This window comes from Bufo bufo, chromosome 2 (genome assembly GCF_905171765.1).
Source record: "Bufo bufo chromosome 2, aBufBuf1.1, whole genome shotgun sequence".
In the NCBI taxonomy this organism is placed as follows: Eukaryota; Metazoa; Chordata; class Amphibia; order Anura; family Bufonidae; genus Bufo; species Bufo bufo.
This window is the reverse complement of record NC_053390.1, coordinates 341,538,341-341,560,564: the sequence shown is the minus strand read 5'-3', so window position 1 is coordinate 341,560,564 and position 22,224 is coordinate 341,538,341. Positions and strand designations below refer to the sequence as shown.

The 22,224-nt window shown below is 41.5% G+C and overlaps 1 protein-coding gene across 3 annotated transcripts in view; it reads left to right on the top strand.

The window, feature by feature from the left end:
* The window catches only part of PCSK5 (proprotein convertase subtilisin/kexin type 5), a 468,004-nt gene that overhangs the window by 219,096 nt on the left and 226,684 nt on the right, over window positions 1-22,224 (top strand). For all 3 annotated transcript variants that reach the window (XM_040417061.1, XM_040417063.1, XM_040417062.1), the window contains exons 8-9: window positions 7,807-8,019; window positions 20,269-20,369. In XM_040417061.1, coding sequence (XP_040272995.1) covers window positions 7,807-8,019; window positions 20,269-20,369 — 314 coding nt within the window. The remainder of the gene's footprint in view (window positions 1-7,806; window positions 8,020-20,268; window positions 20,370-22,224) is intronic.

The window sequence follows — 22,224 nt, the reverse complement described above, 5'->3', positions numbered from 1 at the left end:
CTATAGCTTGCTCTATTTATACCCAGTCATATAAGTTACTCCTCCAGCTGATTTTTATAAGTACCATTTATTTTTCCAGCCTTTTGTTGCCCTGTCCCAACTTTTCTGAGATGCGTGGCTGCCATCAAGTTCTAAATGATTTCCTTTTTCTTTCATGAAATGGTAAAATGTCTTGCTTTCAGCATCTGATATGTGTTCTGTGATCTACTGTGAATAAAATATGGGTCCATGAGATTTAAATAATCAAATTCTGCTTTTATTTACATTTTACACACCATCCCAATATTTTTGGAAATTGGTGTTAGTTGGTACATTACTTTTAATTTTATTTTTTTGGGGGGAGGCAGTGGTGTTCAAATATGCATTTTCTGCATCATGTGTCCATTTGGATGTTTTTCATCTCAAAATAGGAATGATTTGACTATAGAGCACATTACATTGTGCATTTTATTTAATAATTTAAGTTTTGTTTAACGACCTATTGACACCTAAATCTTTCAGTGTCATAGGAAAATAAGGCAAACTTGCCCAAAAATTCAGTGCTTACGACCACAATAAATCATGCACTGAGCCTTTGATCAGCCAGTATTGTGTGAATAATAGTAAGACAAACACTACCTTGATTAACCACTATAACCCTGTGTAAATATTTATACCGCCACACGGGACGTGCACCTGGGTCACTAGCGTGCTCTCCAAACACACGCCATGGCCTCAGTCTGTCATTCCAATAAATGGATTTTTGAATGGCTTTAACAAGGCATTTCCCAGAAAGATCAGTACATGGACAAAACATTTCTTTTAGCATGAAGAACAAAGACTCTTACTCCTTAGATTTTTTGAATCATTCCAAGACCTGATGTGCCATATGCTTTGTATTTGAGCCAGCATTGCTTACATCCTCCATGGTCATTTATCTATAATATTTAGTAAGTTATCAAGTGAGTTTAACCATATGCCAATTACAACCTCACATTTTGTGTCAGTACTACAACTAAGTGACTGTATGCTAAAGACTAGAGGTAGAGTGTTTTACCTGATTGGCAGAGTCAATGATTTGCAAGTCCATAGGATACTATGAAAGAATACATTTTACTATGACCCCTTTAACTTTACCAAAAGCAGATTTCAAACCTGCCATTGATTCGCCAGATGACCTTCTAAAGGCTGGAGAATTGCAAAATGATTCACTTAAACATGTTCTCCTCTGTCCCAAGGAGCAGTGTAGTGCAGTAAAACTGTACCAGTCCATTAATGTTATCGATTCTTCCTTCCCCAGTACTAAAAGGGAACGTACAACCATTGCTGTCACTTCTAGCATATCCCAATCTGTTTGAATTTATTAGAAGTGCTGTTTGCTCATGGGTGGTGAAGAGGGCCTTGTACAGTGCTGTCACTGAAATATTTGATCTGTTGCATTGATCTTTAAAGCTATATTCATACAGGGCAGTTTTGATGCCCCTTTTGTAGACAACACAAGAAATGAATACAAAAATCATGTCTGAATTTGAAAATAACTAGTACATTAAATCGGCCTTGTATAACTCTGTTCTTAGTGCATTGAACATCAAGAAACTTTAAAGAATATTTAAAGGGAACCTGTCACCATGAAAATGCAATGTAAGCTACAGGCACCAAGTTATAGCAACACCCTGTTCAAAGTAACAGGTTCCCTTTAAGCAGATTTGTTAGCAGGCTCTGCTACCCTATAAGTATGGGGGCAGATCAAGGCCAATTTAGCAGCACCATTTAGTTTTCCGCTCTTCTGATCCGCCAGAAGAACAGAAAAGTAAATAAAAAAACAGACCCTGTATTTTGAGCATAATTTAGGGCTCGTTCACACGAACGTTTTTTGCGTTCCGTATACGGGCCGTTTATTGCGTTCCGTATACGGTCCCTATATGAAACCATTCATTTCAATGGGTCCGCTAAAAAAAAGGAATGTACTCCGTGAGCATTCCGTTTCCGTATGTCCGCAATTCCGTTCCGCTAGATTTTGAGTCTTGTCCTATTCTTGTCCGCAAATCACGGTCCGTGGCTCCATTCAAGTCAATGGGTCCGAAAAAAAAAACGGAACACATACGGAAATGCATCCATATGTCTTCCGTATCAGTTTCATTTTTTGCGGAACCATCTATTGAAAATGTTATGCCCAGCCCAATTTTTTCTATGTAATTACTGTATACTGTATAGGCCATACGGAAAAACGGAACGGAAAAACAGGACCGAAACGGAAACACAACGGAAACAAAAAACGGAACAATGGGTCCGGAAAAAACGGCCCGCAAAACACAAAAAAAGCCATACGGTCGTGTGAAAGAGGCGTTATTCTCAGTTATGCACATTTTGCATAACTGAGTTTTAGCTACTTCCGCCTGAAGAGTTAAAAAAAATACTTTGTGTAGGTCTTTTTTTCTGTCTAAAATAACGGATTTCAGACAGAAATGGCTTTATTTTTCTGTTTTTCTGACGGTGATGTGTATCAAGCCTTACTCTTCTATTAGCCAAAACTGCACTGAAAATATTGTGCCTATTGGCTGATAGGAGCAATCAGTAAATACACTGGACACATGGAGGAGATATATCAAGTTCTGTGTGTGCAGGTCTTTATAATCATTGTGCCACCAGAGAATACATTTAATTTATGGCAAGGGCCATGCAGTTGTTGTCCTTTGTTGGAAAAACCTAGTACGCCAGCGCTGCAAGGCACCAGTGCTCACCACTGAGCCACCTTGTTGCCCTGTGCCTTGTAATAAATTCAGAACCTCCTTCAGCATTCTCTGCGCCTGTTTGAAATCTAGACCAGCTGATAACTGTCGTAGATTTCAGTTATTTATTCCGATGGACCTAACCACAACTTGCCCTCACCACATTCCATTTTTAGAAAAAGACGAGGGCAGCATAAATGGCCAATAGCGACCAAATTTACTTGCAGTGGCGTTTAAAAAGTTGCAATCCCATGGTTTGCAACTTTTTTACACCAGAAAGTGTATAGGTAAGATAAATCCCTCCCAAAGTTTATGCAGCTGTTGTATTCATCAGGAGAGCACTCCTCCTCCCTCTTCCCACTACCTGCCCCTCTGATCAGTGATTAACAGCATAGTCCATCGATCACACTGAGGAGAGTGAGGGGGAGGAAGTGCTCACCTGCTGAATACACCAGACTTATAACTATGTGTCCGGTCTATTCTTCCTAATAGGCAACCAGCACAATGGTGGTCATTTGCAAACATGCCAGTTTTTGGCATAAAAATGTTGCACAACCCTCTTTTTGTGACTTTTTAAATGTCCATATGACCATATTTTGTTGCATAGATATTTTTGCGCCGCATTCAATATTTAGGAGTGTCGACGGTGTGGCAGGGGCGTTCTGGGTGCCAAGCTGGGACTTCGGCTACAACAAACTTACCAACATTTATGCCTGGAACAGGCGTAAATGATGTAAAAAAACTACTTCAGCCAGGGGCTAGTTTCGTTTTTCTGCAAAGCGCACAAACTGCTGAAGGTGCGCCTAACTTACAGCGAGACACGCCGCATCATTAATTAGGTGCGTCTAGCGTCAGCAAAGACAGCGCAAAAGGGGAAACAGACCTGAGTAAAAATGACCTCCAATATTTGTTAGGAAGTCTATGGAAAAACATCCGAAAACATACCACACCCAGAGCATGCTGCGATTAAAACAAACACGCCAAAAAACGTAAAATTGTATTGCCCTAGTCTGTAAAACAGGCTAGGGCAGAGCTAAAAGCTGCCTATTAGTGCCAGTGATGTCACTGGGAACACTGCTAGGCGGAAGTCCTCGCCTAGCAGTGAAAAATGTAAACAAAAAAGCCCTTTTCCTGCACGATACAGCATAAAAATGCTCTGATGCTCATCTCAGAGGCCTGCCTGGGTGAAAAAGGGGATATGTCCAGGTTCAACTCTGAGCCCGGACAACTCCTTTAAACTTTAGTAGACTTATATTGATTTATTCATTTCTTCCCCCAAAAAGCCAGGCAATGGCTGAAATCAGCATACAGTTCTCTAGAACTCCATTTGTATGAAAAAGAGGAATGTGAATGAAGTGAATGGGCAGTGAAGAGACACCATATTTTGGATATTAAGATGGATTTCCACAACAGAAGTCTGAGCAGGGACATTACTGTGATGTGAACAGTGTCTAAAACACATATAGCTTGTATTTCTGAAATGCAAAAAAATGAAGAATATATATATATATTGTAAGAAGGTACAAGGAATCATTGCGGATTATAGGTACGTTTCACCGAGGTTCCTAGCCTCGGTGGAGTAAGAGCCGGTTTTTATGTGTCAGCATCAGTTGCTGTTTGACACCTTAATACTTAGTATCGCTGTAATAGCTGATCCAGGACAGCTCTTACTGGGAGTAGTCAAAGTGCTGGGTGGGTGACTACTCCCCATGTTCCAGGCCGGGTTTTGCCAAGCATAAAAACCAGCCAGCACTGCCAGGTTGGGAGGGTTACCTCTGTCTGACAGTGGAGCTCAGACGGTCTGTGTGCTGTGATCCGAGGGCTGTGTTGGGATCCATGGCTTGAGCCGGGCTGGAGGGCTCAGACCCCTGGTAGGGGGCAAACAGGCCGCCTAACGCCTGCCTGTGGACTTGACAAGGCAGAACTTCCAACAGGGTGTGAAGTAACACCCAGGAGAAAAGGTGACTGTTTTGTATATGAACTTTTCATGTTTGTGAACGATCACCAAGCAACTTGCGGTTTTGTTTTGCTTTCACGTGTGAATAAACACAGATGTTTTGAACCAATCCTAACTACCAGAGCGAATTCCCACAATATATATAAATTTATATATAGCAAGTGTTCAGCAGCTATGAACGCCACAACACTGATCCGTGATGGCGGGCGCCCGCGGCTGATGAAGCAATCCAGGCTTCAGAAAACGATATAAATCCAGGAGATCCACGGCACTTCCTTCAGTAAAAAAGTATTTATTCACCAGAGATACGTTTCGGTTCGCACACTGGAACCTTTTTCAAGCAGTGATGTGAAAGGGGTGTGCAGATAACATATTTATAGCGTGTTACACTATGGGTTATCTTTACAGGAACACCAAATACTGTTTTGTAACAAAAAATGTAACTTTTATCATAAAAGAAAAGCACAAAAATAAACGTTCCATTATTCTGCCATAACTTTTAATAAATGAGTTTGATGGGAATCAAACCCCAGACCTTCTGTATCTTAATATAACTTAGTTTGTAAGGTTGAAAAAAGACATTTGTCCATCCAGTCCGGCCTGTCATCCTGCAAGTTGATCCAGAGGAAGGCAAAAAACCTGTGAGGTAGAAGCCAATTTTTCTCACTTTAGGAGAAAATAATTCCTTCCCGACACCAATCAGGCAATCAGAATATCTCCCTGGATCAACGACCCCTCTTTAGTATCTATAACCTGTAATATTATTACACTCCAGAAATACATCCAGGCCCCTCTTGAACTTTTTCAGTGAATTCACCATCACCACCTCCTCAGGCAGAGAGTTCCATAGTCTCACCGCTCTTACAGTATTAGGCCTCATGCACACGACCGTATGTATTTTGCAGACCGCAAAAAACAGAACTGCAAAAAATACGGATGACGTTTGTGTGAATTCTGTATTTTGCGGAACGGAACAGCTGGCCCCTAATATAACAGTACTATACTTGTCCGTAATGCGGTAGGACATGTTCTATTTTTTGCAAAACGGAAATACAGACATACGGAAACGGAGTACACACGGAGTACCTTCGTTTTTTTTGCAGACCCATTGAAATAAATAGTTCCGTATACGGTCCGCAAAAATAACGGAACGGACATGGAAAGAAAATACGTTCGTGTGCATGAGGCCTTAGGCAGAGGAGTCATTCTATACACTAGCGGGTAAGGTTTATTCCTCCTATACTGAAGGGGGGGGGGTTCAATTCCTGATATATACCTGTGAAATAAGTTCTTTATTAAAAGTATAGCTGAAAAATAGTATTTTTTTTTTTTTTTTTATATTTTATATTTTATCAGAGATAATGTTACTAAAGACATACTATTAAATATAAAAGAGTATTTGGTATCCCGTTTAATCATAATAACCCATACAATATAGTGAACACATTATTTATGGTGATCGGTGAGTAGTGTAAGTAAAAATGGCACAAATGTATACCCCTTCATTTCAGTAATATACTATTTATTTAATATTATGCCTGTGAAGAAAACAGCTCCTTAAAAGAGTTTTCTGAGACTTTACAACTGACAAAGACCTATCCTTTGGATAGGTCATCAGTATCTAATCGGCCGCGGCCTTTTCCCTGCACCATACATTTTATAGCAGCTGTGCTTGGTGTCGCAGCTCAGCCCCTTTAACCTTAATGGGGCTGAGCTGCGTCTAGGCCATGTGACCTATGAACGTGACATCACATGACCTAGGGAAAACTAAGAGAAGACTGTGGTGCTACTGCGAGTGTTGGTGCCTTCTCAAACAGCTGTGGTGTCGGACCTCCACTGATCAGATACTGATAGGTCATCAGTAGTAAAATCTTGGAAAACCCCTTTAAGCACATACAATCACATCTTTCTAACATGGCAGGTCTATAGTGTAAGGGTAAGCCTTATACCTACCATACAGAAGGATTGGAGTTTCTTTCTTTAGTAAAGGTCTGTGTGCTGGGGGACCTTATGCAGTGCCAGTACTGCCCTGATGGCAGTCTTGCAGCTGAGTACCCAACTTTATCATTGCATGTACCTGGGTATAGGACAGCCCCTGATCATGGTTGTCCTTGATTCCGTTCCCATGGTAAAGAGGACAGAGTAACTTTTTAGGGCCTGGGAAGTCCTTTGTGCTCTTGAAGCTGCCTAGACTACCAATATAGAATCTACTCCTATTAATATAAATATGTGGTATCTATAGCCAAGAATGACAGAAATCTAATGACTGTCCAAGAGAATCTGTCCAGAATACAGAATTGTACTTGTATTAATGGTAGTGAATTCCATTATGGTGTAGTTTATTAAAGAGTTAAGCACTACTGAGATATTTTGCTTCTGGTGCTTTTCTCTTTCATTCATTTTCAGAACTTGGTATCCTGTTTGGATAATCTCTTCTGTTTTATGCACATCAGTAGATTTCAACAGCTGGCTTCAGATAAATAGCTACACATTAACAATTTGCAGATCATTGATGTACCCTTTTTTGTTTGCTTCCAGCTACTGATGATATAAATGAATGCAATTCTATGCCCATAAAAAGTTCAAATGTGTATATATATTGTATTCAAAACTCAGAACGGAAGCTCTGGTGCATATGCCATCTTATAGATCCATATTTAAGTGATGCTCTGTAAATGGTGATACACTACCTAAATGGGTTGTCCCTTGAAAAATATCAAACCAGCACCTGGATCTGAATTCTTCTGTAACTGCGTGCAATTTTAAAAAAAATCTTATTTCTTTGACCTGCTCACTGAGAAGGTCGCACATGCTCAGTTTCATCGTTCAACTGCCTCCTGAGTTGTGATAGAGAGCATGGACATGCCCCCTTAGCTGCAGCAGAAAGGATATTCCCCTTGAGCTGTCTGCTTGATATAAACCTAGCAGAGCAATGAATGGGGAGATCTCTGGACCCATGTGAAGCACAGGGCTGGTTTTAAGTTTGTTATAAAGAGGTTGTCATGGGCTATATTATGTCTGATTTTCATTTTTTACATTAGTCATGGGATAACCCCTTTAATATATTTGTATCCTACATATGTTGCATTTTCTGAATTGTTTTATCTGTAATTCCTGCTGAATGTCTTTTTCTTTTTGTAGGGAAGAAGAGGCTATGGTTCAATTTTTGTGTGGGCATCTGGCAATGGTGGCAGAAGTCGAGATCACTGCTCGTGTGATGGGTATACCAATAGTATCTATACAATCTCAATCAGCAGTACGACAGAGAGTGGCAAGAAGCCTTGGTATCTAGAAGAGTGCGCTTCTACATTGGCTACAACGTACAGCAGTGGGGAATCATACGACAGAAAAGTGGTATGTTATTCCTCATTCATGGAGATGCGACAAAAGGAAGTCTTTTAATTCTCAATACTGCTTTGCTGATGAGGAAAGATGTGAGCAGCGGTAGCCTTCTTCTCCACAATACAGCTTTATTATGGAGATTCAGTCTGTCAAATGCCACCAGTGATAGTTTTTAACTACCTTATTCCATCCTAGTTCAAATGCGCTCTATCATAAAGCAATAGAGGATGGGTGGTAGTCTTCTGCTCTTGCTATTGAGAATCAATTTCTTTTTTAAAGTGGGACCAGTGATAGCATTGTACTCATTAATACAGACTTGCTTCTAAAAATCATTTTCATTCATGAGGGCAAATGTAATTGATGGTCGTTTTAAAGGGACTCTGTCACCACTTTCTAACCCCCCCTTTTAAAAGTATTGTTATCTCCATGGCGCCCCTGTGATTACAAAGGTGTTGTTAGAAGATAAATTCGCCGTCTCCTTTTGATAAAAAGAGCTTTTATCTAACCTGTCAATCTTCTTGATAAGGTGCCCAGGGCGTTTCTGTTGGTCTCAAGCTGCCGCCCGCCGCCGCCGCTGTTGGTGCCCAGCTCCTCCCCTGATGCTTTCAGCGCCGCCTGAATATAATGAAATACGCCTCCGGCTCTCGCTCAGTGCCCCCTCCTTTTAAAAGATCCCGCGCGTGCGCACAGGCCTGTGCCTGATGCGCCCGTGCGGACATTTACAATCAGCCTCATTGAGCGAAGTGCGCATGCGCGCACTTCGCTCAACCTCCTCATCAGACGAGCACTGCAGCCAGCCGGCTGCAGTGCTCGTCTGATGAGGAGGTTGAGCGAAGTGCGCGCATGCGCACTTCGCTCAATGAGGCTGATTGTAAATGTCCGCACGGGCGCATCAGGCACAGGCCTGTGCGCACGCGCGGGATCTTTTAAAAGGAGGGGGCACTGAGCGAGAGCCGGAGGCGTATTTCATTATATTCTGGCGGCGCTGAAAGCATCAGGGGAGGAGCTGGGCACCAACAGCGGCGGCGGCGGGCGGCAGCTTGAGACCAACAGAAACGCCCTGGGCACCTTATCAAGAAGATTGACAGGTTAGATAAAAGCTCTTTTTATCAAAAGGAGACGGCGAATTTATCTTCTAACAACACCTTTGTAATCACAGGGGCGCCATGGAGATAACAATACTTTTAAAAGGGGGGGTTAGAAAGTGGTGACAGAGTCCCTTTAAGCTTACCTTGCTATTGACACCCTATTAGGATGGCAAGTGTGATGCGTGATAGCATTGTATACCTTGCTGTTAGGTATATTTCTTTCAAGAGTGTGTATGTAACCTTATATGTTAGATAGCTGTAGGCCGAAGGCTTATTCGGTCAACAGCTATCTCTTCTCTCACTTATTGGCCAATCTAAACACATGCCCAAGGAGAAAGCTGATGCCAGACATCCCTGGCGTTGACTTATCTCCCCGACAACAGAAAATATCAAGCTGCTGAAATCCAGATCCAGAGGAGAGGAAGGAGGAGGCCTTCATACGAATTAGATGGTTGATGAGTCCTGCTGAAATCACTGAGTTCACCTGACTTATATCTAATGATTATGGCCACTGGCCATTCTCATTAGCTGGCCATTGGCCAGCTTTACTATTTGGATTGTCTCCACATAAGAAAAGATAACAGAGGCAGGGAATTGACTGTTCCAGCTTTCCATGCAAGGTCAAACTTTTTCATGGGAGCTTTTTCCCGACAGATTTTTCCCAAGGCACCTCATGTTCCCTTAAATTACAGTAACATTAAAATATCCTGAATATTACTGAATTGTACTTGGAATTGGAACTTTTGGATGTTATTTGTTCTATTCATCTTGTTAATTGCCACAATGATATTTGAATACATTTACGGAAATCCGCCCCAAATTGGCAGAAATCCGAATATTTTGATAACTCACATAATGTTCACTTCTGCGAAATTAATCAAAGTAACATCTAAAAGAGAACAAACATTTGGCTAGCAAAATATCAAATGTTGTATGTGTTACCACTAGGTAGATAGGTCAGCAGTCAATAATAACTATTCAATTTACCACACATTGAGGTAGATTTATAAAAATTTGTGAAAATAAAAACAGCAAGATGATGATCACATTGTAGCCGTCATTTTTGCAGGTAAATAGAAAAAAAAACAACCAAAAGTGACCCTATTGCCAAAACTAAGTGTGCCAATGTATATTGTGGCTAAGTGGAGGGCCAACTTAAGTAAATAACCCGGTACAAACTCCCACGAATAAGAAAAAACTAAAGAAAAAAATGGAGCTCACAAAGTACCCATAAATATAAAATTTTATATTTTATTAAAAAATTTATATATAAAAGGGGATGCCATTAAAAAGCAGGGGAAGTAGCAGAAAAAGGCAGCATCCCGGTAATACACACACAACAAAAAATATATCGTATATATTAATACATCATGTACAAAAGCTACCAATAATAGTACTATAATACAAATACATAAAAAATCTGATGAATCTTCTATCTGCAAGAATCATAAGCGTAAATCAAATCAAGGATATTGGCAATGGAGAATATATAAAATCATGTCCCATACAAGTATTAGCCAGAAATCCAAGGGAATACTATGTCAGCAAGACTCACCTAAGTAAGTGTGTATACAAGGATGGTGCCATCGTCCGGGGATGAAGGCACGTCGGTGTGGCGCCATCCTGGTATACACACTTACTTATATATATATATTCTCCATTGCCAATATCCTTGATTTATGCTCATGATTCTTGCGGATAGAAGATTCATCAGATATTTTTTATGTATTTGTATTATATTACTATTATTGGTAACTTTTGTACATAATGTATTGATATATACGATATCTTTTTTGTTGTGTGTGTATTACCGGGATGCTGCCTTTTTCTGCCACTCCCCCCCCCCTACCTTTTTAATGGCATCCCCTTTTATATATACATTTTTCAATAAAATATTACATTTTATATGGGTACTTTGTGAGCTCCATTTTTTGTTTAGTTGTTTTTCATTTTTGTGGGGCAGGTAGGGAAAAACAAAGCAGTGGTCTCATTGATTGATAGGGCAAATATTTTCTCTTGGTCACCTTTATGCAATCAATATAACCCCAGAAGTAAGGTATTAATTAGTGATACATCAACAGAAAACCTACTGTATTTTGGGCTATTGACCCTCATCAGCACAGGGCAGTATATTATCATTTTTTTTTCTGTGAAATTTTTGTCTTGTGTCTCCTCAATGTGCAGGATAGTTAATACATTTTAGATTGTTAGGGTCCCCACAGCTAACCGGGACCCACAGATCACTAATACACTAATTCACATTCCTCTTTGCCTACATGACCAGAGTGAGAAGGAAGGAAACTACATACAGTTCTATAGGAGTTACAGCAAAAGCCAAATGTATTCATAGAGGGCTATATGATAAATGTTTATCATCGGAAAACTCCTTTAAGGAAAACCAGTACTTTGCCACCTTATTTATAGGAAAGAGTCTGAACACAGGCTTTTCCCATGCAGAAAAATAACTAACTTGTAATACAGTATAAATGGGGCTTCACAAACATATCAGCATATGAGAGGTCAAGTTTATATCATGAAATGTGACATATTCCAGTAGGGATCCTCTAACGTAGGCTGTTTATATTTTTCTGTGAGCTAGCTTAAAGTATCACTTGAGGATTTATGTAGGATTTGTACATTTCAAATGAAAGTAAATCTGAGTGTTTGACAAGCCGTAATGCATACTACTTCCCCTGCACATGTAGGCTTCCTAATACCGACAATCCTTCCTAGCGTGTTGTGATTAATGAGCCTGTCCCAGCATGGTATTGCATTTGGAACATCATGTCAGCTATTGAAGTTTTCCTGCCTGTTGGTGGTCTTATGCCCTTCTTATTTCCTTCTTAAGATAGATGGAAGACCTCTGCAAAAGTGAATGCTTTATAGCTGAAAGCCTTGTTTTAGATCTCTCTGGTAATTGCACTTAAACACCCCAACTCCTGTCAACAGCTTCTCTTTGAAAGGGTCCTGATGAATTTTCCAGTCAGGGAGCTTTCTCTAGGTATTATCCACTTGCTTTCTAGTAGCCAAGAAGGAAATAGTATAAATCAAAGTGCAGATGCTTACTGCAACGGTTATTTTTGTATATATATGAAAATAACACAAGGTACTGCTATCTTTTTATCACATTAGTTAAAAAAAATCTTATAATTAATTTCCTGTTGATTATATAGCACCAGCATATGCCCGAAAGCTTTACTGATATTATCATCACTCAAATCAACTGAGGTTTTCTCTTAACAAGTGCCATCAATGCCGGTGTTCTGCCGCATATTTCCCATGTACTTAGCTCCATTCTAAGGCTGCAGCTAATGACCTATCCTAATGTTAAGTCATCAGTATCAAGAGCCCAGAAAACCCCTTTACGTGTCTTGTAACGTTTATTATATCATTTTAGAATATAACAGTCCATGTTGAAGTTCAATGATCTACAAGAATGTCTTGATATCTGCTGTGCTACCGTATGATATGCCTAATTTATGACGAGGCGTACCACTCATCATAAATTAGGCGCTTCCTCCTGCAGCCCATGCGACTAACTAGAAATCTACGACAGCTCAGAGCTAGTGTAAATGAAGATTAATTTGTCGCTGCATCTGGCTACGCCCCCTTCCCTGCCCTTGTCACACACCCTTTTAGAAAAGTGGCAAGGACGACAAAAAAGGGGAGATGTGGCACATTTTTAAAAGGTCGCATCTGTGACTTTTTACCGCCACTTTTCAGGCGAAAAGGGAATGATAAATCTCCTCCAATATTCTGGTTATAATGCCCCAGGTCCAGGAAAGGGGTTTTCTGTGCCTTAGATATTGATGACTTATGCTCAGGATAGGTCATCAATATCAGATCAGTGGGGGCCTGATACCATCTATCATTACGGGCAGCCCTCCTTGTGTAGTTTATGGTGCTGGCATACTGCAGTTCATCTTCCATTCACTTAAATGGGAGCTGATCTGCAGTCCCCTGGAATGGCCACTACACAGTGGATGGAGCCTTTTGCTTTTGGCAGTGTCCACTGTATAGTCTTTGGCGACTGCCTGAAACGGATGATTGGTCGGGTGCGGGATGTTGGATCCCCATTAATCTGATATGTAAGAACCAGAATTTTGCCTTAAAGAGGTTCACAGGAAATAATGTAAAATGTCCATAAGCAACCTGTCCCAGAATGTGAGCAGGACTGGCTGCCTACATTTGCAGAGTTGCCTGGGGGGGGGGGGGGGGGGGGCCCTCACTACACACTATTCTCTGGCACTTGCATGTACTACACATTGGTAAGTGTTCCTGTCAGGCTGCTCAGTCTTGAGGGCAAATCATAGCAGGCTCACATCATTACCATCTATTGAAGAACAGTGTAGTGTGTAGTCCCTGAAGTCTCACGGGATTGCGTTCTGTACCTGCGCAGTAAATGGATGAAGATTGCTCATCTCCCGGGCGGTCTCCATCCCTTTACTGCATATGTACAGAATGCGATACTATGAGACTTCAGGGGCTGTCTGGCCTATTCATCACAGTGGTGGGTATTAGGCATCGAAGACAGGAAGGGCAGCCTCTGGGTGCTGTTAATCTCACAAAGCATGATAAAAGTTACACAACTCCATGAAAAGAGGTGCCCAACCATTTTTCGTCTGAGGGCCGCACTAGACTTGGTATAAATTTCGGGGGCCGGAACCAGGTAGCTTTGCCAGAAAGAAATGCAAACGCTGTGAGGGGGCACGTGTGAGCATTACTACTGTGAAGAGGGCACACATCTGGCATAATTACTGTGAGAGGGCACGTATCTGAGCATAACTACTGTGAGGGGGCACACATCAGGGTATAACTACTGTGAGGAGGGTACATATCTGGGCATAACTACTGTGAAGAGGGCACATATCTGGGCATAACTACTGTGAGGGGGCACATATCTGGCCATAACTACTGTGAAGGGGCACATATCTGGGCATAACTACTGTGAGGGGGCATGTGTGAGCCTTATGTCTGTGAAGAGGGCACATATCTTAGCATTATTACTGTGAGGGGGCACATATCTGGGCATAAGGGCTCTTTCACACCTGCGTTCTTTTTTTCCGGCATAGAGTTCCGTCGTCGGGGCTCTATGCCGGAAGAATCCTGATCAGTTTTATCCTAATGCATTCTGAATGGAGTGAAATCCGTTCAGGATGCATCAGGATGTCTTCAGTTCCGGAACGGAACGTTTTTTGGCCGGAGAAAATACCGCAGCATGCTGCGCTTTTTGCTCCGGCCAAAAATCCTGAAGACTTGCCGCAAGGCCGGATCCGGAATTAATGCCCATTGAAAGGCATTGATCCGGATCCGGCCTTAAGCTAAACGTCGTTTCGGAGCATTACCGGATCCGACGTTTAGCTTTTTCTGAATGGTTACCATGGCTGCAAGGACGCTGAAGTCCTGGCAGCCATGGTAAAGTGTAGCGGGGAGCGGGGGAGCAGCATACTTACCGTCCGTGCGGCTCCCCGGGCGCTCCAGAGTGACGTCAGGGCGCCCCAAGCGCATGGATCACGTGATCGCATGGCACGTCATCCATGCGCATGGGGCGCTCTGACGTCATTCTGGAGCGCCCCGGGAGCCGCACGGACTGTAAGTATACTGCTCCCCCGCTCCCCGCTCCTACTATGGCAACCGGGACTTTAATAGCGTCCTGGCTGCCATAGTAACACTGAAAGCATTTTGAAGACGGATCCGTCTTCAAATGCTTTCAGTACACTTGCGTTTTTCCGGATCCGGCGTGTAATTTCGGCAAGTGGAGTACACGCCGGATCCGGACAACGCAAGTGTGAAAGAGGCCTAACTACTGTGAGGGGGCATGTGTGAGCATTACTACTGCGAAGAGGGCACATATCTTGGCATTATTACTGTGAGGGGGCACATATTTGGGCATAACTACTGTGAGGGGGCATGTGTGAGCATTACTACTGTGAAGAGGGCACATATCTTGGCATTATTACTGTGAGGGGGCATGTGATGTATACATGTGTGTAATGTATGTAGTGCAGTATGTGATGATCACACACTACACTACATACATTACACACATGTATACCTCACATACTGCGCTGTCACCTTCTTCTGCATGTCTACCTTGATGTCTGGTCTTTAGGCTTCAGTCAGATCCTCCACCGCCATGCTTGCTCCGTGTGCCCGACACCACCAGGAGCTGGCCCCTCCTCCTTTCACCTCCCGCCGGCTTCTCTATCGCTCCAGCAGGGCGCTCTATCGCTCCAGTGCCTGCCCAATCTTACCAATCAGGGGCGTAGCTAGAAATGACTGGACCCCATAGCAAAAAAATGTATGGCCCCCCCTCCCGGATCTCCCACCCCCACATACCTATCGGACCTGCCACCCCTTCCAGAGCTCCCCCCAAACACCCCTCCAGGACCTCGCACCCCAACATCCCCACACCCCTCCCTAGATCCCCTCGTAAGTGTCATCCACCGATCCCCTCGTAAGTGTCATCCACAGATCCCCTCGTAAGTGTCATCCACAGATCCCCCCGTAAGTGTCATCCACAGATCCCCCGTAAGTGTCATCCACAGATCCCCCCTCAGTGTCATCCACAGATCCCCCCTCAGTGTCATCCACAGATCCTCCCTCAGTGTCATCCACAGATATCCCCCTCAGTGTCATCCACAGATATCCCCCTCAGTGTCATCCACAGATCTCATCCCCACCCAGAGCCGCTTCCTAGCTAATTTATTCACTGCACTTGCCTCTGTATAATTGAAGAGAAGCGCCGTAATCTCGCACAGGCGCACTGGCAGAGGCCAGGAAGGCGGTGCATGCGCACTTCAAAGCCTCTGCCAGTGCGCCTGTGCGAGATTACAGCGCTTCTCTTCAATTTCACAGAGGCAAGTGCAGTGAATAAATTAGCTAGGAGGCGGCGCCCTGCGCTGATAAAGTCCTGTTACTGCGTGGGCCGCATGACACGGCTTCGCGGGCCGCATTTGGCCCGCGGGCCGTAGGTTGGGCTTCACTGGGCTATGAAAACAAACTCTGCCCCACGTGACACCAGCTGGTGCTGCAACACTATTGCCATGTTTACCAAAAGAAAAATACAATTATGTTCCAAATTAACTATGGAAGTGTTGTTACAATAACAGTAACATTGGATTTGTAATGAGTTTTCTGTGATCTGAATACAGATGTTCTGGCACTGACAGGAAAGCTAAATGTACCAGAATGAAATGTGTGAAATAAACTATTTAATCCTCAAGATGCCTATATAATAACGTTTCAAAATTATTTACTGGATCTGAATCAAGGATATTACACTCAGGAGAGGGAATTGCTCCCCTAACTTTATATGGCAGTTTTGTGGTTTATATAATATATGATAAATTGCATAATAGGATACAATCTAAAATTAATTTGAAGGGAAACCATGCTTGTGGGAATGAGATACAGAATGAAGCCATGTAACCGCCTTCCAAGGAATGACTTTAAGAACACTCTGAGACTCAGCCAGTACAAACAGTTAGTTAATATGTCATCAGAAGCCAATAGGGCAGATTCATCAAAACTGTCTACAAGAAAAATGTGTTGCTCATAACAGCTAATCAGAGCGCAGGTTTCGTTTCACCGCAGCAGTTTAAGAAATAAAAGTTGAGCTTGGATTGGTTGTTGCGGCCAACAAATGCAGTATTTTAAAGACATTTTTATAAATCTGCATTTACATTGCATGATGCCAGAACAATCAGAATGAATATTCTTCTCTTATCTAGGTTGGTGTGGTAGACAATTGTTATTCATATAGTTGCCAGGACTGGAAGAATGACCTGACTACTACTACTAAAAATAATAATAGTAATCAGATTTGTTTAGAATTTCCCAAACATTCATTTTCCAAATGAAGCTGAAGTTTTTAAGATTCGATTCATACGAATTGCTCAAAATGGTGTGTGCCATTTTACATATAACTGTGCGGTAGTTAGCACAGCATGGCAGAGAAGATAAAGATGGAGGATCCCTTGATGACAGACAAGTCCTTGGCTTGTCGGCCAGGCCCCCATATACATTAGTCTATTGTTAGCGAAACCTGCTGAGAATGGTGGGTTTGGCCGACAGTCTCATGTCGTTGCGGAACTCGCAACTCTCCACCTTCAGATGATATTGGGGAGAGAAGGATTAGATGAAGTAATTATTTTTGCCTGATGCTTTTGTTTTCCCAGGAGATAACCAACTGCCATAGGTGTCTAGCAGAGTCCTTCTCCCCTCTTCCCTTTACTGAACATGTATATCTGCAGGGATTTCAAGAGGAAGTCAGGGGAGATAGCTTTCTGCCAAAAGCTGTTGAATGTGTATGGCAGCCTTTACAGTCAGCCTCAGCAAACCAAGATGGACAGTATAGCCGTAATTCTAAACTTGGACATTGATGAAGTAGGATGTCTCTGCCTAGCAAAGAAAGACAGTTATCTTTAGACATACAACCAGTTACTTCAGGGTCTTATAGGGAAAGATTTAGGGATTTAGTTAGATTGATTTAATTAATCGATAGAGAGAGGTTTTAGCTATGGACGGGATGGGGTCATTCAGCGTATTGTGTGTTACTTCACTGCAGGCAGCCATTGACGATCCTGTGCAAACAGCCCAATTTATATATATATATATAAAAAAGTCATATCTACTGGCTGCTGATTTTTAAGCATCATAGTTGCACAGGACACTGTCCAATTGAGCTTCTTTTTTTTTTTTCCCAAAAACTTTCTTCAATTTTGCAGCATCACAGTGTGTATTTTTGCTGCAGACTGTAATCACTTGTGAGTTTTTGCCCAAAAAAAGTTGTTGCAAAATTTCTTTAATTAATAACGTGCACCAAACCTCACTGGACATATCATGCATTGTCACAGTTGGCATATATTTTTACTGCAGACCGTGTCCATTTGTTGCAAGGTTTCTTCAATTAATATACGTATACCAAACCTGACCGAACATAATATGCAACTTCATCATCAGTGTATATTTTTGCTGCAGACTGTGTCCAGTTTCTTTTTTTAATAAGTGTACTAAACCTCAGTCAATGTGTATTTTTGCTGCAGACTGTATCCAATTGTGCATTTAAAAAAAAATATCTTAGCAAATTTAATTAAAAAAATTATATTTATCACAATGTAACGTGTTGTGGTACATCGCTCTCTATTATATTGCACTGGACTCTGCCCCCGCAATACAGTGTGACTTCGCCTTGTTTGAGTGACAGTGTCAGTGGGTGGGGTAGCGCAACATGAAATGCCTGTGCCACATCACCTGCAAGTGAGAATTTGGATGGCTGCAGTACAAAATAGTTCTCCGCAAATGTGGAAAAAATTACATTTGTGAAAATAAATCAGACACGATCTATGAGGAGTTTTGCACATGTCCATCTGAAGCCATTAAATAGATCTGCCGTTGCTGACAGTGGATCTGTCATTGCTGGCAGTTTATCACCCGTCCAATTATGCTATTGTAGCTATCTGTCTTTCCTTTTTGTTCCATACTGTATTGTTGCTGCCGCTATTACTACCCCTACGCAGCAGCACATCTCTTGCCTTGTCTGTCAGGTTCCATACTGTGTTGCTACTGCTGTGGCTATGACTATGCCTACACAGTCACACATATCTTGTCCTGCCTTATCTTTCAGGTTCCCAACTGTACTGCTGCTACCCCTAAAAAAGGGAGATTATTTCATGCTGAACAAGCCATTGTGTCTTCCAATACTACCATGTGTATACAAACACGAGCAGGCACATGCCCCCATTATGGAATAATTTTTGGACTGCTTATTTAGCAAAAGCAATTGATTTTATCGATATTACCATGTGGGTATAATCAGCAGCAGGCATTTGCCCCAATAAGGGATAATTTTTTGAATTATTTTTATTTAAAAAAGCGTAACAAATCTGCATTTACCCATAACCATACATGTGACTTTGATATTACTAATACTGTCTTGGCATTAAAGATCTTGAAAGGGGTTGGATATAGTCCTAGGAGACCCCAGAGTGTCACACAAAGCTTTTCAAGGCAATCTGTGCACTTTCAATTCAGGTTGAATTTATTTGTTTCCGAATCAAATCTTCCAACCAATTTGTTAAAATTTGACCTAAAACAAATTTCAAGAAATACACTTATCTCTAATAGTTATAGAGGACTCCCCTGCATAACGGAAACGGTACAGATCCGTTTTGCATCCCATAGACTTCTTTTATGACTGAATAAATAACGGAATGCCTCTAAAGGCATTCAGATATGCATTCCATTATAGAATTGCGTTATGATCCGTGGTAACGGAATCAATAACGTAATTCACCTTTATCCAACAATCGAAGTGTGAACGAATTTCTAAATATGAAATTCGCTCATCTCTAATTACTATAAACGTAAAAAAAATATAATATTAATAGTTTAAATAGCCCGCTTTCCCAATTTTACATATAAAAATATATTAACAATTTAAAAAATATATATCATGTATTGCCGTGTCCAAAAATGTCTGAATTGTTAAAATATTTTTTTAAAATTCCTGTGTGGTGAACGCTGTAATGGAAAAAATGAAAACCACACGATTCACCATTTTTTATTCACCTTTCCCCCAAAAAATGTAATAACAGTGATCAAAATGTCGTACGTACCACAAAAATGTATAAAAACTACAGTTTGTTCTGAAAAAAAAACAAGCCCTCATACAGCTCTCTAGACATATAAATAAGTTATGGCTGTCATAAAATGGTTATTCAAAGAAAATTTTTGCATTTTTTCGAAGGTTTTTAGTAAAAACCTTTACAATTTTGGTATCGCTGTATTCATACTGAGCCCCAGAATAAGGATGTCATTTTTGGCTGATAGTGAATGCCGTGATGTAAAAACACCAAAACCATTGGCCGAATTGTGTTGTTTTTTTCAATATAATGCCAAGTTATGGCTATTGGAATGTGGGGAGGAAAAAATGAAATTGCTAAACCAAAAATGGGCCCGGTACTTAAAGGGTTAAAATAAGCACAATGGTGCAGTTCTCTGCAGGGAAAAACATACATTGTAAGCTATGGGGGTGGATTGCATAATTGATGAAACATATAAAATCTCTCTTGTAAAAATTGTCAGTATCACTAGTGTCTTTTAGGAAAAACCTGTATTTGTAATCCTTTTATTTTCTGAACAAATAAAAAATATAACATTTATTTTTCAGATCACCACAGATCTTCGTCAGCGTTGCACAGACAGTCACACTGGAACCTCAGCATCAGCACCTATGGCTGCCGGAATCATAGCCCTTGCACTAGAAGCAAAGTAAGTATATGTGGTGATAGTTATCCAACTGTTCCCTTATGTAGTAAATACAATATATGGAGAAAAGTATTGGGACACACCTCCTAATCACGGAATTCAGGTGGTTCATCACATGAACTGTGCAAGGGAAAAGCCATAAAATTATAAAAGCATATGTACATATTAGTTAGGAGCTGAAAGGCGGACAGTTTTTTGTTGAAACCAAAAAACCCCTATTAATTCACCCCTTTTAATCAATCTTGATAATGGCATTGTGGCACAATCACCAGGATATACAGTACCATTATGTCCTATAAAAGACTGCAAGAAGGGCTTCAAGGGCTTCTGACCCTCAAAATATTTAGTGAGGCCTTGGAAACTTAAAAAGAGATCTACTCACATATTGAGTGTCGCTCCGTTCCTATGCCAAAGTTCATCTTTCTGAAACCTATATTCCTCTTCAAACTGGAAGTGATGACATCCCATCCAGGATCATGTTGACTGCTGCAGCCATGCATTGGCCTCAGTGGTGATGTGTCCCAGATTGACACATGATCACTGAGTGTCTGCAGTCATGTGCTGCTTACGGACGCATCAGCGCTGAGGCCAGTAAACGGCTACAGTGGTCAAATAAAAGTTCTTTCTTTAGAGGGTACAGTCCTGACCAAGTTTTGAGCCCCAGTAAAAGAGGAGATGATCCCAACTGGGCCCCCTCTTTCCCTAGGCCCCATAGCAGTCGCATGGTCTCCCGCTATGGTGGTTACGCCTCTGGGCCCAGTCAAAGTCCAGACCTAAGGCTGGGTTCACACTTGAGCGTTTTACAGCGCGTTCAAACGCGCTGTAAAACGCTCAACACATGAAAACCAATGCTTCCCTATGGCCCTGGTTCTCACTTGAGCGTTTTACAGCGCGTTTGAACGCGCTGAAAAACGCCCTACGCTTAAACAAGTTCTTGAGCTTCTTTGGGGCGTTTTGACGCGCGTTTGTGGCCATAGGACACTGCAGTCAATCACACAAACGCGCGTTTACTATTGCAAAAAACGTGCATAAAAACGCGCGACAAAAACGTGCATTAAACGCGCATATCAAATACGCTCAGGTCTGAACCCAGCCTAAATCTCATTGAGAATTTGTGGCAAGACTTGAAAATTGCTGTTCACAGACGCTCTCCATCCAATTTGACTACGCTTGAGCTATTTTGCAGAGTAGAATGGGTAAAAATTTTGTATGTGTGCAAAGCTGGTAGAGACATACCCCAAAAGACAGGCAGATGTAATTGCAAAGAAATGGAGTCCTACACATGCTGAATACAGATGCACACATAGATTTTTATTTATTAAAACTTTTGAAAGCCAAGTATCATTTTCTTTTCACTTCACACATACTTGCTGCTTTGTGTTGGTCTATCACATTAAAATCCCAATAAAATACATTTAAGTTTGTAGATGTAACATGAAAAAATGTGGAAAAGTTCAAGGCATATGGATACTTTTTCAAGGCACTGTATATGTATATGTGATTATACATATAGTATGTGAAAGCCTTTTAAAATACTGGCCTGTGGACCCACACTTCCCATACAGTACCCAGTGGTAGACTATATGAATATAGTAACACTACCTTATACACTATCCATACTTTCTGCCACTACCTACTTTTCCTTTAAAGGGAGGGTATGCTTTGGTGTTGACTGATATAAGAATATCGTATGTGCATGGTATCCTTAAAGCATCATATAGAAATGTGAAACATCTACTGCTAACCCCTCTAACTTTAATTAAACTCCCTGTAGCTCCCAGTTAAAGGGAGTTACTCTATTTTGTTTAGGCTACATGCACACGACTGTATGTGTTTTGCGGTCCGCCCCAAAAAACGG